At 42.0% G+C, this 18,345-nt stretch overlaps 2 protein-coding genes across 2 annotated transcripts; both read left to right on the plus strand.

Annotated features, from left to right (window-relative positions):
- The first annotated feature begins 4,392 nt into the window (after nt 1-4,392).
- Nucleotides 4,393-17,396, plus strand: cops8 (COP9 signalosome subunit 8). Its single transcript, XM_061692342.1, has 7 exons — nt 4,393-4,515; nt 5,983-6,053; nt 6,137-6,185; nt 6,935-7,067; nt 15,308-15,415; nt 15,534-15,596; nt 16,977-17,396. The coding sequence occupies exons 1-7, from the start codon at nt 4,444-4,446 to the stop codon at nt 17,054-17,056; spliced, it is 576 nt and encodes a 191-aa protein (XP_061548326.1). The 5' UTR covers nt 4,393-4,443; the 3' UTR covers nt 17,057-17,396.
- Nucleotides 10,101-11,739, plus strand: trim63b (tripartite motif containing 63b). The gene has a single exon (XM_061692340.1). It carries the CDS (start codon nt 10,331-10,333, stop codon nt 11,363-11,365), a length of 1,035 nt encoding a protein of 344 aa, XP_061548324.1. The 5' UTR covers nt 10,101-10,330; the 3' UTR covers nt 11,366-11,739.
- Nucleotides 17,397-18,345: the final 949 nt, after the last annotated feature.

Below are 18,345 nucleotides of genomic sequence, written 5' to 3' on the forward strand. Positions count from 1 at the left end.
GGGTATTCCGGTTTCCACCCACATTCCAAAAACATGCATGGTAGGTTAATTGAAGACTCAAAATTGCCCGTCGGTGTAAATGTGAGTATGAATGTTTGTTTGTTTACATGTGCCCTGCGATTGACTGGCGACCAATTCAGGGTGTATCCCACCACTCGCCCAAAGATAGTTGGGATAGGCTCCAGCACACCAATGTGCCTAGTATGGATAAGTGGTTCAGAAAATGGATGGATGGATATATTATACTTTTAAAAATATATTTTTTAATATATTATATATAATATATTTTTTTATCTATATATTTTTTTCAATCATTATTTTATTAGTGTTTTGTTATGTATTTTTTAATTGATATTTAGTTTTAAAAAGATAAGCATAGAAAAAGGGTGAATGGATTGAAGATTAACAGTTTATTTCATTAAATAATTGATTGGTATTGATAGAATTAACTGAAATTAATTTAATTCATTTACATTCCCCACTACTGGTCCATACTGACCAGAATATTCTTGTAAGGGACTCGGCTAACACTTGACCAAGCATGCTATTATGTGGCCTGTGAGTCAGCAATCCATCATGACTTGCATTGTGTAGCTGTCAAAAACACACTGACACACACAAAACCCAAACGTAAAGAAGGATTAAGTGCTTATTTGGGGAGGGTGTCAAATCCCCACCGGAGAAGATGATCAGCACCCGAGTGGCCAAAACACTGCACACCTGACATTTTAGGTCTTTTGCAACGTAACACGTACAGCCTTGGCACACTCGTGGCAGTGGAGCAGCCAGAGAACAATAAACATTAAAAGGTCATCATTGCCTCTGCTTTTATTTGTAAATGTCTACCCTGGTTTCCAAGAAGCGACATGGTAAACATTTAACAGCTGTTTGGGATCGATATATCATATACAGCTCGTTGCACTAACCTCACTCAGCTGTTTTTGTGCTACAGTGCAGTAATTATATCCAGTAGATGAATGAATATATTTACATACAAATGTATTTGGACAACAAGGGAATGCCATTTATATTCCTGAAAAGCTTTAGAATTCATTGAAACGTTAATTCGATTAAGAAATTTAGTAGTGTTAAGTACATTTGTTAAATGTCGGCATACATTTAAGAATTGCACGACTCCAAAACAAATGGAAAGTTTCCAAAAAGAGAGGTTTAATACACAGGCAGGCAATCCAAGAAAGGCAACAGTATCCAAAAACATGAGGCTAAGATGCAAGGTCGATATTCGGAACAGGGTCAAGTCTTACGGTGAGTCTGTGACGTGGAAACAAGGAATGCGACGACAAGGTACAACGAACTGGCAACGAGAGGGAATGAGACACGAGGTTGAATACAAGGGGTAATTAGGGTGAACGAGGCACAGGTGGTGAAGATGCTCACAGCAGCAGGTGTGTGTGAAACAGGGGGGAGGACAAAACCCGGAACACACACACATGACACAAAGTGTGAATTTTGGGAATAAAAAATAGTTCCTAAGAAGTCCTGGTCAGTTTGAAGTTGGAATGGATTGCAATCGTTTGAGAAATGTGGAAGGATTAGGTACAAATTTTAATATGTCTGCATTAATTTGAGAATTTTGTTGTGTTAAAAGTGAAATTTGGGGAATGTGAAAAAGAGCTCCCAAGAGGCCCTGAATGTGCCGAACAGTTTGAATGTATCCATCCATCCATTTTCTTCCGCTTATCCGAGGTCGGGTGGCAGGGGCAGTAGCTTTAGCAGGGAAGCCCAGACTTCCCTCTCCCCAGTCACTTCCTCCAGCTCTTCCGAGGGGATCCCGAGGCCTTCCCAGGCAAGCCGAGAGACGTAGTCTCTCCAGCGTGTCCTGGGTCGTCCCCGGGGTCTCCTCCCGCTGGGACATGTCCGGAACACCTCACCGGGGAGGCGTCCTGGAGGCATTCTAAACACATGCCCGAACCACCTCATCTGGTTCCTCTCAATGCGGAGGAGTAGCGGCTCTACTCTGAGCCCCTCCCGGAAGACTGAGCTTCTCACCCTATCTCTAAGGGAGAGCCCAGACCCCCTGCGGAGGAAGCTCATTTTCGGCCGCTTGTGTCTTGTGCTTTCGGTCACGACCCACAGCTCGTGACCATAGGTGAGGGTAGGAACGTAAATCGACCGGTAAATTGAGAGCTTCGCCTTTCGGCTTAGCTCCTTCTTCACCACAATGGACCGATACAAAGTCCGCCTTGGGTGTAGAGCTGGTCCACTGTCCCACGGCAAGGACGAACACCACACTGCTCCTCCTGAATCTGAGATTCGACTTCCCGACGGACACTCCTCTCCAGCAACCCTGAATTGACCTTACCAGGGAGGCTGAGGAGTGTGGGCAACTCCAGAGTGGAAAAGAGTCCAACCCCTCTCGAGAGGACTGGTACCAGAGCCCAAGCCGTGTGTGGAGGCGAGCCCGACTATATCTCGTCGGAACCTCTCAACCTCGCACACCAGCTCGGGCTCCTTCCCTGCCAGAGAGGTGACATTCCACGTCCCTAGAGCCAGTTTCTGTAGCCGGGGATCGGATCGCCAAGGTCCCCGCCTTCGCCCACCGCCCAGCTCACACTGCACCCGACCCCTATGGCCCCTCCCACAGGTGGTGAGCCCATGGGAAGGGGGACCCACGTTACCTTCTTGGGTTGTGCCCAAGGGTGTTTTAATTTTTTGCATTGATAAGAGCATTTTGTTGTGGAAAATGTGGAATTCAGGGAATTTGGGGAAGGTGGAAAATAGTTTAGCTGAACTAGCTGAACCGTTTGAAGTTCCAATGCTCTGAATCGGTTGAGGAATGTAGAAGAAATGTTGTACATTTCTGTTTGAATTTGGGAATTTTGTTGAAAAAAATGTGGACTTGTGGAAATTTGGGGGATTTGAAAAATAGTTCCTGAGATGTCATGAATGAGCAGAACAGTTTGTCACTGGAATAGTTTGGTATTGGTTGAGAAATGTGGAAGGATATGGTACGAAGGTTTACATTTCTGCATTAATTTGGGAATTTTGTGGAATTGTGAGAATTATGGGGAATGTGAAAAATAGTTCTCAATAAGTCCTGAATTAACTGAGCAGTTTGAAATTGGAATCTGTTGAGAAATATGGAAGGATTATGAAAATTTGGAAAATACATTTGGGAATTTTGCTGTGGAAAATGCCAATTTGTGGGAATTAGGGGAATGTGAACAATAGAACCCAAAATGTCCTGAATGAGCTAAATAGTTTGAAGTTACAATGGTTTGAATCTGTTGAGAAGTCTGGAAGAATTAGAAGAAATAACGTTTGCATACATTTGGGAATTTTCCTGTGGAAAATGTGGAATGCGAAAACAATGATATGAACAATGTGTAAATTTGGGCGATGTGAAAAATAATTCCCAATATATCCTAAATCAGCTGAGCAGTTTGAAGTTGGAAAGCTTGGATTCGGTTGACGAATGTGGAAGGAGGTAATATTGTAAAACGTTGCCATTCCCCATGTTCATAACATTTATATAGTGCCCTCTTGTGGCCAAAAGAACACCTGCCGGTGGGTGTTTGTTTTGCAGGGCGTTTTGAACTCAATGCACCCTTTCACCGGCTGTTTTACATCCACCTGATACACTGGTAAATTATTCACTAATGGGAAATACTTCGTGTGACCAATTTGATCAGGCCAAAGTGTGTTATGGACAATAATCATTACTTTCATTTGAGTTCGGTAACCAAACTTTGGTTTCTAAATGAAGGGCCGATGGTCTCATATAAGGAAGCAGACGTTGTTGTTGTTTTTTTTTTCAAAATTCTGTAATTTTACTAAAGTTTTGGTTTGGGCATCTCATAACCCGAAAGTGTTTTACATTATTTTTTGGTGTCACTTGTACGGAAATTGTACAATAACATACACACGTAAAACAATAATTATCATTATTATTGTATATGTATAATGAAATTTAAAATGTAATTCATTATTAAACAAAGAAAAGACTTAATTAACAATTCAATATGCAACAAAACTGTTCTTGTCGGTCCAGGGCTAACTAAAAATATTACATAAAATAATAATTCTAATAATTATATAAATATAAGGATAAGAGGAAAATGTCTTCGAATACTATATGTGAACAGAAAAATGATAAATGCATTAATACATTCTTAAGCAAAATGTGGAAAAACTCCAGGATATGTTTCCTTTGCTTTGTTATTCCCCAAAAAATAACTCTGTGCTGTGATGGATGATTTCTTTGTAAGTAAGTAAGTAAGTAAGTAAGTAAGTAAGTAAGTAAGTAAGTAAATCTAAAACGTTATCAATAACGGGCTGCAATGAGAAAAATGGACTGATGAGGGCAGAAAAGCGCCAGTTACGTCGTAACTCCCAGCAAGACAAAGAAGAAGAAGATATAGGAGCAGAAGAAGAAGAGACAGACGACGTCATCATCAACAACACATTTCTCCTCTTCTCATCATGCCTTCTGCTGTGATGATGGAAGAAAATTTTGACAAACTACTGGAGCAGTGTGAAACTCAAGAGCTCGAGGTATGTTACAAAAAAGGGCTTCAATTTATGTGCGGTTTTTCTTCAGTGCTGGTGTTTTAGCTTCAGTTCCGAAGAGTAGGCACCTGGTCTGGGGTTATAAAGCAAAGCGACCAGCCCCCGAATAGCTGAGGCAAACTGACATAGTTTCAATCCCCCCACTGTCATTTCTTGTGTGTTAGCAGGAGTTCGCCAGCTAGGTGACAAGTCGCATCGTAATGGTGGGCGGATCCAAACATCCACAACATCGATGCTAACGTTGTTATCAAAATAGATTGATACCAGTGCAAAGAGATCAATATTTAAAAGTTTATTTATTCCATTTCACATTAAAAAAAATATTGAGTTATCATTTCAAAAGGCAAGGCACATTTATTTATATAGCGCATTTGATACACAAGGTAACCCAACGTGTTTAACATGTTTAAAAGCATTTACAAACAAAGCAAAATACATTTAAAAACAAAGTACAGTAAGTAAAAGACAGTTTACAAAAATACTAATATAAATTAAATAAATAATGAAAAAAAGAATACTTTTTAATCTGGATTTAAAAACAATTGGCAGTTTATTCCAGGCAGTGATGAGCTTTTCCTGGTCTGCTTGGACCATGCAACCCTTCACTCTGGATATGTGCTTCAGATGATAGAAGGCTGTTTTAGTGATTGATTTGATATGACTGCTGAAAGTCAGACTGGAATCTATCAGCACACCAGGGTTTCTTACCTAGTCTTTGGTTGTTTTGTTGTGGTTTAATTGAAGGAAATGTTGGGTCATCCAGTTATTTGTTTTAACTTCAATTGAACTGTAGTCATCTGGAGACACTGCTAGGTATAACTACGTCATCTGCATAGCTATGATAGTCAATATTAAAGTTCTGAAGAATGTGACCCATCCAGTATATAGAAGCAGAACTAAAGCAGTCCAAGAACTGACCCCCGAGGGACCCCATACGTCGTTGCCATTCAGTCAGATTGAAAACTTCCAATGTTCATGAATTAACTCCTTTCCTACAAGTAGGACCTGAACCCTTTCATCACTGTTCCATTGAGTCCTACCCAAGTTTGCAACCTGTTCAACGGTATGTTATGATCTACTGTATCAAACACCGCACTGAAATCCGACAAGAACTGACACCTGATTCTGTTCTGTGATGAGGTCGGAAACCTGATTGAAATTCGTCAAAAAGTCAATTTAAGTTAACAAAAATTATTGAGTTGATTAAAAAACATTTGACAGTATTGGCTATGAAGGGAAGCTTTGAGATGGGTCTATAGTTTGCTAACATGGGTAGCAAGTAGCAGCGTTATTATAGGGATGACACGATCGAAAATCGGAGTCGATCATTTGATTTTTAGCACGGACTCAGGTGCAAAAAAATGTGATCGGGACATCCCTACTGTATTATACATAGTAGTACTAATAATAATAATAATAATAATAATGTATATTATTGTTATGTTCCCACAGGCACCAGGAGGCATTGCGACCCCTCAAGTGTATGCTCAGCTTCTGGCACTCTATTTACTACATAATGATATGTAAGTTACCTGTGTCACCCACCCCAAAAAAAAAAGATGCAGCGAACTTTGCTTTCTGACGTGTGTCCATGTAAATTCTGTAGGAATAATGCCAGGTATCTCTGGAAGCGGATTCCCCAAGCAATAAAAGCGGTAAGAGTTATACTCCCCATCCTTTTTTAAAGTATGTTGTGTAAGTGTCTCATACAAACAAAACAAAAACAAAAATAGGCAAACAAAAATTTGTATTACTACTGGTCATGATTCTTGCCTGGTATCTCCTAGAGAAGAAACAGAACTTCTGGTGTTCATTTATTATTCCACATAAGTGAATCATAAATGCAGTTATAACTACCAACGTTGTAAAACAAATAAATAAATAAATAAATAAAATGACCAAATTTAAAACTGTGATCAACATGAAATACGGAGCGGCATGGTGTACGACTGGTTAGAGCGTCTTCCTCACAGTTCTGAGGTCCGGGGTTCAATCCCCGACCCCTCCTGTGTGGAGTTTGCATGTTCTCCCCGTGCCTGCGTGGGTTTTCTCCGGGCACTCCGGTTTCCTCCCACACCCCAAAAACATGCATGGTAGGTTAATTGAAGACTCTAAATGTCCCTTTGGTGTGAATGTGAGTGCCGATGGTTGTTTGTTTGTATGTGCCCTGCGATTGGCTGGCAACCAGTTCAGGGTGTACCCCGCCTCCTGCCCGATGATGGCTGGGATTGGCTCCAGCACTCCCGCGACCCTTGTGAGGATAAGCGGCTCAGAAAATGGATGGATGGATGGATGAATGGATGGATGAAGTACGGAACTCTCCAAACCATGGTGTCCTTTATGTTGATAGTTCTAATTCCAATTGTGATGAGATTCTAAGTAGCATTTTCTTTGTTGCACACAGGCAAATCCTGAATTAGCAGCAATTTGGACAGTTGGCCAGCACATTTGGCAGCGAGATTTCCCTGGGATCTACTCATCTATTGCGGCTTACCAGTGGTCAGAAACTATCCTTACGGTAATGGAGGCCCTTCAAGGTAAGTCTTACAGAGTGGTAGTGGGACAATGTGTCGATTGTCAATATATTTATGTACGCTCGAGGAGAACATGCAAACTCGACAAAGAGACGCCTGAGCTGAGATTTGAGTCTAGAACGTTTCACTGCGTTGCAGATGTGCTACGCACATGCCTACACTGTACTACCCTCAGTAGAGCTGACCCGTTTAAAACCTTGGGCCTCTTCAGTCTCATTTTTGCTAAGGAACTTTCTTTTCCTGTCCTAGCGAGATGACCCGGAAGTACGAGAAGGATGGGTTGTTCGAAAGGTGCCTAGATGCAGCCTTTAAGCCATCTTTAGCAAAGGTTACTCCTGACCAACCTTTATGAAAGGAAAGGAGATATATTACCCACAATCTTTTACAGCAGCAACATTTTTAAATTAACACACCACCAAGGAGGTTTACAGACTATGCGAAAACACTCGGAAAGTTGAGTCGATTTATTTTCAAACAGTGTTTTCCTTTCCTCTTTTCGAAAAAAAGCACTTTTTCATCTTTGCTTGACCTGATGACATGTTCCAACAAAGGTTAAGGAAAGCTGGCATAAAGCCAAGGAAATTTGACTTTCCATAGAGACCCCTTGTGTGTTTTTGAAATACATGATCGTATCCGTCAGCAGGGGGCACCAATTGAACACTACTTCAAGCCAACTCTGAAGCCAAGTTGTATTAGGAAATAAACAGTTATATGATTCCCGCTTTAAACAGCAACACTAGCTTAATTTCACAAACAGACTGAGCACAAACTGACAGGATTTTTTTGGTCCTTTGTTAGTTTTACATACGCATACAGTATAATTATATATGCTTCGGAAAGTTTGCATCAGGTGACGTTCACTTGTGCAAGTGTTTTAATAATAGCATCTCCGTCATGTTTACGGTGCCGCCTCGTGTTGATGTGCAAGAGGTGTGTAGACGTACAGTTTGCCACAAGACACTTCGTGGAAATGGCAGGATGATAATTCCTCGATGGATGATTTGACAGATGTAAACTGAAAGACTGGAATTACGAGTAAACAAAGTGGTTTTAACCCTCCTCTTACATTTTGTTTCTTTAAAATTTCATGGTTTAATTTGAACTGCTGCATGTTTAACCATGGGCAAATACTAAATATCCATTCTATTTTTAGTGCAACTATTAGTCACTCACTCATTTTTTTCATAATCTGTATTTAATTTTGTACAAACTGCAGACGTATCCATCCATTTTGCTTTATTCTGTTTAGCATCCTTGGGTCCCTTTTAATGGTGTTATATAAATGCAATGTAAAGTTATTGTTTTTATTATTTTTGTCACTGTTGGTTAAATTTTTAATACTGTGTAAATTAAAGGTCCCCTTCCATCACTGTTTTTCTATTTAATTTTGATCTGGTTAGGGTTTGCTCCTATTCATGTGAATTGAAATGGCCGCGGCGATCATCGCTGGCGACAATGAATGCTAGCTTTGCTATTGCATCCATCACAGTTACATTTGAAAAATAGAAACTTAGTTAAGTATTGTTGTAAAACACAACATATGTGTACTTATGGACTTTATTTGCATGGCTGAGACACGCTTGCTCAAAAACACGGAAATGCCATGTTGAACATAATGAACAGTTTCTTATTTACAATGTTTATCTGGTAATGCAAAATTCAACTTTCAATAAACTTTGCTGCTTGAACCAGCATACCTGACATGTTTATATATGATAGTGCAAATTAAAATGAAGGTGATACTCTGGCCTTGAACAGTTTTACCTGTAAATGTTTCGTCCACTTTAAAATTGAACCAGAAGCAATGCACAATCATGTAAAATCATATTGGGAACTAGGAATAATCTTTCATAGGGAACATTTTTTTGGGCGGGGCTCTTATTTTCAAATGTTCTGTATTAATAGCACAGGCTTTGACGTTGACAAAAAGGTAAATCTTGAGAAATGAGCACGTTCTGATTCAACTTCAATGTTCATGCATTGCTTTTGATAGGAACGTTGCCCCTTCCAAATGGCTGCCACATAGTCATGTCAGTAAGATGCTACACCGTACATGTGGTTTTAACATTACATCAACACATAACCTGTGTGCTAAGGCTGAAGAAATCATTGTTAGCCTTAAGTTAATGTTTACATTTTCAGCGTTAAGCAGTTAGTTCACAGCCGCTGAAGCTAATATTATCAACGAACTAGCCAAATAGCAGCTAACATCTTAGATGCTTGTTTATCACTGTTGTGCTGCCATTTCTGTCTCGTGTTTTTTGAATCGCTTACCTCTTCACTATTTTGGGTGAAATGCTAAAATTTTCGAACGCTGTTGCTAACTCGGACGAGCCGTAGATCTTGCGGGAATGTCATGGCTAACCTGGGTGATTACTACTGCGCATGTGCGTCATAGACATGCCTGGATAACCTCTACGGCGTATGTGCGTCACAGCGGCAGAAGCCAGTAGGGCAAACAACATGCGAGGTAGCGGGAGGATTCTGGCACTTGTGAAATCAAAGCTTAAAAAAATAAAACAACACCATTGACGATTAAATGAATTGTCAATTTTGATTTCGTTGACGTTGTCGTGAATAGTCGACTAATCGTGGCCCCCCCCTAGTCAGTAACTGAAACTTTTTTTCGCAATTGTCCACTTCAGTCATGTTCGGCCGTGTCTCTCAGTGTGCGAAAACCCCTTGTTCATGTCTACTTGAACAAACCTATTTTTTTATTTAAAAAGTATTGTTAATAGCTCATGCTAATTGGACAAAAATAGGAAATGTAGTTTAGAAATTGTGTTTGTTTCCAGTTCACATAGGGGCGTAACAAACAACAAACAGCCTTATGAAAGCATCGGTTTTACACCTTGTACACGGTTGTTTGTTTGGCTCCCTTCTACATCAGTCACATGCACCCTGTTTATTTCTCCATCCGTCCACCATGTCCACCTCTCACTTTGGATGTCGCACACAGCCAATTGGGACATGTGACACATGCTGCAATGGGTGGGGGTGGGGGGTGGGGGGGGGGTCATTTCTGTGAAAAGTTCCCCGGGCCAGCAAGCAAGCAGGCAGGAATGTGTGCTTTAGTTTGTTAGCTCAAATGTCACCAGCTGTGAGGGGGGCGGTATAAAGGACAGCGCTGCGAGTTCATCAGCCAGAGTAGATCTATAAATGACCCGGTAGTAGCACACACCAAGGATAACAGAGCGTAGTGTCTTCTTTGTTACAAAAACTTTTCCCAACTGACCAACAAAGAAGTTGGACATTTATTTTTTATCATGGATCTCCAGAGGACCGGATCCTTGGTTCGCCCTCCAAGTCCCATGGACAGCCTGGAGAAGCAACTGAGCTGCCCTATCTGCCTGGACATGTTCACCAAGCCTGTGGTCATCCTGCCCTGCCAACACAACCTGTGCCGCAGCTGCGCCAGTGACCTCTACGACTCACGCAACCCGTACCGCTTTTCCGGCGGCGTCTTCCGCTGCCCCACGTGCAGGTTCGAGGTGGTGCTGGACCGTCATGGCGTCCACGGGCTCCAGCGGAACCTGTTGGTGGAGAACATCATCGACATCTACAAGCAGCAGCAAGAATTGAGCGGCAACGGCAACACTGAAACCTCCCTGAAGCCTAAAGAGTCCAAAGAGCCCAAGTGCCAGGAGCATGAAGACGAGAGAATCAACATCTACTGCAAAACCTGTCAGACCCCGACATGCTCCATGTGCAAAGTGTTTGGGCAGCATAAAGACTGCGAGGTGGCGCCTTTAGAGAGTGTCTACCAGGCCCAAAAGGGTGAACTGAGCAATGCCATTGACAGCCTGGTGGCCAGCAACGGACGCCTTCAGTCTCTGCTCATTCAGATGGAAGACGCTTGCCGTGCCGTACAGGAAAACGCGCAGCGCGCTAAACAAGGCCTAGCCGAGCGCTTCGACCTGCTGTATGCCATCCTGGAAGAGCGAAAGACCATCCTCCTGGAGCAAATCGGTAAAGAGCAAGACGAGAAGGTGGCCACGCTTCGGGCGATGTCCCAACGTTATGGCGAGCGACTCCAAGCCAGCACCGACCTCACCGATTCGGCCGTAAGGGCACTGGAGCAGAGCGGCGCCGCCGAGTTTCTGGTGTCGGCCAAAGGCCTCATCACGCAAACCAAAGATGCGGCCAGAGGCTCCATGGGCGAGGAGCGGCCCGAGCCGGGTTTCGAGAAGATGGATCATTTCGCCGTGTCAACAGAGCACGTTGAAGCGGTGCTGGCAAAAATGGACTTTGGCTCAGACGACGACGATGATTTTGATGATGCGGAGGAGGAAGAGGAGTAATAATGGAAAATGAAGTGATGCTGGACTTATGTACTTGGGAAGATGTTCTGGCAAGAGTATGGCAGGGATTTGTGGATGTTATTGATAATAAGTTATGGGGGGATGTGGGATAGCGTCACTTGCCAGTACTTTCGGTGCAATATTTACCATCAATGTTGAATACATAACTTTCCTTTTTATACTTTTGTACTTCTGAACCACTTGAATGTTGGTGTTAAGAGGAGATGCCAAGTTTAAAGTAACGAATGTCTAAGATGTGTTGATTTTGTTCAAATTGTAGCATATGGTTATAGATGTTTTGCAATTTCTCACTTTGTCTTGGTTGACTTACTTGGACTTGAATGGAACCCCAAATAAAGCCGCATGAGATTAAATTGTGAACCATCTTTATTGTTAGCTCTAAGGTTTGTATTCAGAGCCACTAATTTGAGAAGCGTCCGTTGTTCTTTTGAAGTCTTTCGATCAGAATGTGTCCGGAGTGCTCTTACATAGATTTAGGCTGCATTTAAAAATAAAAGCATAGCTATGTCCTGCCTGCTTTGCCTTTGCCGGTGAAAAGCGGGGGCTATTTTTAAGAGGTGAGAGGGTGAGAAGTGATAGCTGCCCTAGAATAGACTGCCAGAGAAGGACAAGGCAGGTCCTGTTTCCCCCTCCCACCACCTCTCGATAAAACACAGCTCCTCCAACTCAGACATCTTTTCTCAGCACGCTTCAGCCCAACTCTGGACTGATACAGTTGCCGCTCTCTTCATCACCCCGGGGTCGAGAGATCGCGATAAAAATATATGTCTGCTTCGGGACTGGGTTACAGAAAGCCCCTTGAGATGACCTGCTTGGCTTCGTTGATCACTCGGTTTCCAATGTGCAGCCTCAAAACGGTTACATCAGTGGCACTTCCATTAATAACCCTCCTGCCATGTTTCTGGTCGAAATGACCTGTTTAAAAAAAAAAAAATAATAATAATCTGAAAATAATATTCAATTTTTAAAAAAGATAAATTCTTCTGCTAGCCTTACTTTTCTTTTTTTCTTTAAACACACATGGACAAAAGTGTTTGTACCCCTCTGTCAATGATAGAAAAATGCACAATTGTCACAAAAATATTCTCCCAGAGGCATTGTGGCTTGCCAATATGCATTTCAGCAAATTCCACTGTCAACAGTTTTAAGTTATCCATCCATCCATTTTACGTACCACTTATCCTCACTAGGGTCCTGGGCAGCATGGAGCCTATCCTGGCTGACTCTGGCCGAGAGGCAGGGTGCACCCTGAACCGGTCACCAGTCAATCGCAGGGCACACACAGAGAAATAACCATTCCAACTCACATTCACACCTACGGGCAATCGAGTCTTCAATTAATCTACCATGCATTTTTTGGGATGTGGGAGGAAACCGGAGACCCTGGAGAAAACTCACACAGGCACTGGGAGAACATGCAAACTCCACACAGGCTAGGCTGAATCCGGGTTAATACCGTCACAAGAAGGCTCACTCAGTTACTGCAGTGCTTACTGTTTTTCCATTTATTAGTTTTATAATTATGACCTGAAAGTATATTTCATGCAAATATTTACTGTAATTATGACTTGTGCGTTACCATGAGCTTGTGAGACTACTTCACATTCCGGATTTCTGTACTATGCCGCCATAGTATTGTATTTATTTTTGTTTTGAGTTTAAAAAGTGTGATTTTTCACTTTTAACAGAAGCACGTTAAAAAATGATGAGACATTATATCATAAGCACGATGTTCGGTTACCTTTCAGCAAATACTAATTGACACCATGATAAAAACTCATCAAGTTTCTACAGCATGTGAGAGAGAGAGAGAGAGAGAGAGAGAGAGAGAGAGAGAGAGAGAGTTTGTGTAGACAGGAAGCTCGCTGGATTGGAGTATGGGAACAACAGTCTTGTCAAATCTTCTGACGTCTCCTTCCAGCTGTCTTTTCTTAACCGACCATGTTATTGTCATGAATGCTGGCCGCCGCGGTCGACACAAGTGGGGGTGTTGATACACATAAACTAGGTTGCTAGGATATAAAAAATGCAAGGCTGCAACCCCGAGGCATTAATGTGAGAGCTGCTAGAGGCAGCGGTGCACCAAGTGCATTTTGTCCCCTGGCCCCCTTCACACTTAACTCATATTCCAAACAACGGCACCAGGTCAGGCTGAAGGAAGAATATTTTGGGCAGCTTTGACATTTGAGACGCTCCAGCCATTGCTAGTTGATAAAGACTTTGCCTGACCCAAATTGTTAGTGTAACTGCAGGCATAAACCTGTGCAGCCAGAAGACTGCCATTAACTTATGGCATTGAGCATAAATGTTCGCCTTTTAGGAAAGGTTTGACACTGAAGCACATATTTAAAAAGTAGAATGTTTAATCTTGATCTTTTTATAGCATTACGTCAGTCTTCTTCATGTCCCATCTTTTTATAGTGACAACACTTACTACTATTGTTTGTGTTGCTGTTTTTCAACGTGGCAGAACGGTTTTCAATTTCAATCAATCTACCTCACAATTTTGAGGTTTGTGGTTCGATTCTCAGCTGAGACTTTCCTTTAGCCCGAGGGTATGCTAGCATCCTTCCACGTTAAAAAAAAGATGCATGTTAGATTCATTGAAGACTCTAAATTGTCAATAGGCCTGAATGGTTGTTTGCCTATATGTGCCCTGCAATTGATTGGCTTCCCTAATGAGAATAAGTGATAGAGAAAATGGATGGATAGACATTTTTCAATGTCAATGTCCCGGTTTTCACATTCAGTTTTTAACTTTCAACTTGATGACAGTGTTTTGGCATGTAAGAGAGGGGCTCAGAGCATGTAAACACGTTTCAAGGCTTTGAAAAGGGAGAACACCCAGCATGTGAAGTTTAAGGCTTGACACTCACTGAACATGACCGTTTGTCAAGAGCAATTGTCACTGTGACACTGACATAGCCACCCATCTTATTGTCGCAGATTTCACACTGCGGCAAATTTGGCGCATTCGATGCGTAACAATAGGGCTGGAATTTGCACCATTAACCATTAACATATCAGTGTGACACCTCGGCATTAGAGACTTAAAGGTCCTGTATTTTGCCAAACCAACTCCGGTATGTGGGATGTAATATTCTCTCTATGGTGTCTCAATAAATGTGAAATAGGAATTAAAATGGTCCATGCATTCCTGAGTCCCAGGTGTTTTTCAAATCATGTCATTCGAATTTCTCTATCTTATCTAATTCACAAGCGAAGCCTTCCCTTTCTGCTCCAGAGCCAACGCTGTCAACATAGCAAACACGTGTGCTCTCACAAGTGAGTCTTCTACACGGAGGCAACCAATCAGCGGAAAGATGGCGGTCTCAGCCAAATATGGACAAAGTGGATACAAAACTGGGTCAAACAGAAGTAGCTGTAAGAGGGGCCTTTTCTGGACACAAACAAAAAAAAACAACCTTAGTTTTGTCATGTTTTTTTAAAAATGAAATTAACACTTTTATACAAAGTCCATGTTAGAGAGTCACCCCATGGAGGTCTAAATAGCCAAAATACGGGACCTTTAAAATGGCAGGGAAAAAAGGGGACCACTCGTCTCCCTTTCTCGAAGACTTGAAGCGCATTCACGTGATCAGATGGTACATGCTGAACCACTGACTTGAAAGTCAAAAAAAGGAAATTGAAATCAGAAAATTAAATGACACTGAAAAACCAAAAGCACTGTCAGTGTGGGGGACGGGACATGAAGAATGACATTGAAAAACACCATGTTAAAGAAATCCAAATTGTCTAATTTTCCTGTGTAATGGAAATATTAGTGTCAATACTTTTGTTGCCAATACAATTAAGTTGTCTTGATTTCATTTAACCTTTTCATTATCTGTACGATTTATATAAGTCAGGTTGCCAGACACTTTTGCCCATGAAGTCATCGCTCTCTGTTTTGCTTCCCAGAGAGTACGCGTCAAAGGGCATACAGACTCGTGGCGCAGGCGTACACCTCCATTAATGCCGAAGATTTTGCTGCCTTTGTGGGCTACTCGGTGGAAGAGGCCGTAAAAGGTAAGTCGCGACACAAGCGCCAAGGAAGATTAAAGTTATTTAAGCTTTAAAATGATGGCGTTGTACAAAAATGTGGTGGGTGTTGTTTTTTTACTTGACTGCTTCTCTTTGACTGAAGGTGTGGTGAATCAGGGCTGGCAGGCAGATCCCACGACCAGAATGGTGATGCCTAAAAAGCCAGGTAGGTGGCACTATTGCAGGTTTGAAATGGCCAACATTTTCACCCCTCCTTACACCAGTGGTTCTCAGTGTAGTGCTAGTACCACTAGTGGTACGCAGGCTCTCTCTAGTGGCCTGTGGAAGAATCACTTCCCAAGTACAGTTCAGTTGTATTTATCTTTTTAGTATAATACATTTGCATTTAATCTTTAATCTTTAAGAACAACTTTATGACGGTGCAATTTTTATTTGACTTCAATTAGCATTACATTTAAATTGAATCGTTATTTAAGTGAATATGATTTTATTTAGCTGCAGTGTTAATGTTCAGACTGTGTACAATATTGCAGTGGCTTACAGTAACATTAAATACACACTACCAGTCAAACGTTTGAAAATACACGTTCCCATGCTATTGAATGGAGAAGTGTCACTAAACCTTTGACTGGTAGTCAAGGCAATTTTATTTTTATGCAGTTCACAACAGAAGTTGTCTCAAGACACTTTATACATTGCGCAGGTCAAGAACCAAATACCTCATACATAATAGACAGATATATATATGTGGATATAAGAAACCAACTGAACCATATGAGCAACCAATTGGCGACAGAGGTAACGAAAAACTCCGTCTAAGGAAGAAACCTTGAACAAACTGTCTGCCTCGGCCGGTTGGCTTGAGATGAAGAGACTGAGGCACAGAGGGTAGATGGCGAGAGAAGACAGGGTAGAGGGTTTGAGCAGCTGGGGAGGGACGAGAGAACAATGGGGATAATAACACCCGCATAAACAGCAATAATATAGTCCCATGATGACAGCAGTAGCGACGATATTGATCCGCACCAACAGCACCGCCCATTACAAATAGATGCATGGGAATGCACACCTCCAGAATCAGAGAGCATCAGCCAATGGGAAGGGAGAGAAAGACAAAGAGAAAAAGGCAAAGTAGCACACTACATGGATGGTGAGAAGGGTAGAGAGAAAAGAAGAGGAAGTAAAGATGTCGAATGAGTAGATCCTTTCCTTCTCACCCCTTATTTTTTAGTGCCGTCACATGTCTTTATTTCTGTTAACCAATGAAAAAAAGACATCTGCTGCACACATGTTCAACTTGAAACAAGCTCGCTCCCCAACCTTCCCTCTAATGTGCCACTGGTATGAAGGAGTTGTCTTCCTCTATCCAGTAAATCTCTTGGGGAAAAAAAATCTCTCTGGTTGGAATTGAACAAAAAGCGATGCAACGTTGCGCAAATCAACTCGGTCGTTAGCAAGACACGGGTGGCGTGAGATCATATGCAGATGTTGACACTTGCGTTGAAATGTGGGAGCCATAGTGGCCAGTTAAATTCAGAGAGATGTAAAACATGGACCCTTTGTCTCTCTGCTGTCGTCTGCGCAGATCCTCCCCCCGTTTCGTCGGTTCCCAACGAGCAACAGTTGGCCAGACTCACCGACTACGTGGCTTTTCTGGAGAACTGATAACCACAACAACCCTGGTCACTCTTTTTTTCCTGATATTTGTGCAGACTCATCACCGTGCTTTTGCTCATTTTCTGATTAAAAACAAAACAAAACTAAAAAACAAGTTTTTTATTTTCTTTACATGTGACATCAATATCCTTGTTTCATCAACTCCTCCAGTTCTTCATTAGCAGCTGTTTGATGTTTAGCTAGATTCCTATGAGCCAGAGTATGCACAATTCCCACAGTGCTTTTATATTAGTTCAGTGCCAGCTGTTCTAATTTCAACTTCCTAACCCATCCATCCATCCATTTTGTGAGCCGCTTCTCCTCACTAGGGTCGCGGGCGTGCTGGAGCCCATCCCAGCTATCATCGGGCAAGAGGCGGGGTACACCCTGAACTGGTTGCCAGCCAATCGCAGGGCACATACACATACAAACAACCATTTGTACATTTACAGCTACGGGCAATTTAGAGACTTCAATTAACCTACCATGCATGTTTTTGGGATGTGGGAGGAAACCGGAGTGCCCGGATAAAACCCACACAGGCACGGGGAGAACATGCAAACTCCACGCAGGCGGGGCTGGGGATTGAACCCCGGTCCACAGAATTGTGAGGCAGAGGCTCTAACCAGTTGTCTAACGTGCCGCCACTTCCTAGAGTTTTTTTTTAAATTTTCAACTTAATTCATAGTGGTGGTGTGGTGTGTACGACATCCCCAACACACTCTTTCTACATTACGAGCAACGAGCACAGTGACCGAATAATGTCATTCCCGCTGCACCGTAAGGTTGCTGCCATAGGAACGGAACGGAACACTAAACCGACGACCCCTTGTACTTCCTTATCAGCTCTTCTATATTTAGCTGTATTATGAGCCATACTATCTAATATGAATATCCCATTTAAAAATGTGGTGACTGTTTTTAATGTGGCTATTTTTCCAATATCAACTCATTGGTTTTTCCACTTCATTTTCCATTTTAAACATACAACTTCGTGGCACGGTTTTGCCGTGTATTGCTGTGGGGAATGGGTGAGGAAAATAGGTTAATACTGTCGATGTTTTAAAGGCTACAATATCAAATTGCCGTTTATTTGTTTTTGGTTTAAGTCGCCGCTGTAGGAATGAAACTCCATCATAAAACAATCGTAGGACCCTTTGCACTTGATTATCAGCTATGAGTAGAGTATGCAAAATTTTAACGTTGCATTTAACGTCATTTAAAAATGTTTAGTGCTTTCATTTTTGTTATTGAATCAGTATTTCCATGAGGTGTCTTTGAGATGTCCTCATTTCACC

This window comes from Phycodurus eques, chromosome 12 (genome assembly GCF_024500275.1).
Source record: "Phycodurus eques isolate BA_2022a chromosome 12, UOR_Pequ_1.1, whole genome shotgun sequence".
NCBI classification, from domain to species: Eukaryota; Metazoa; Chordata; class Actinopteri; order Syngnathiformes; family Syngnathidae; genus Phycodurus; species Phycodurus eques.

Coding starts and splice junctions, on each gene's coding strand:
- cops8 (XM_061692342.1), top strand. CDS start 4,444: ATGCCTTCTGCTGTGATGATGGAAGAAAATTTTGACAAACTACTGGAG. Junction 4,516..5,982: donor GTGAAACTCAAGAGCTCGAG/GTATGTTACAAA, acceptor ATGTTCCCACAG/GCACCAGGAGGCATTGCGAC. Junction 7,068..15,307: donor GGTAATGGAGGCCCTTCAAG/GTAAGTCTTACA, acceptor TTTGCTTCCCAG/AGAGTACGCGTCAAAGGGCA.
- trim63b (XM_061692340.1), top strand. CDS start 10,331: ATGGATCTCCAGAGGACCGGATCCTTGGTTCGCCCTCCAAGTCCCATG.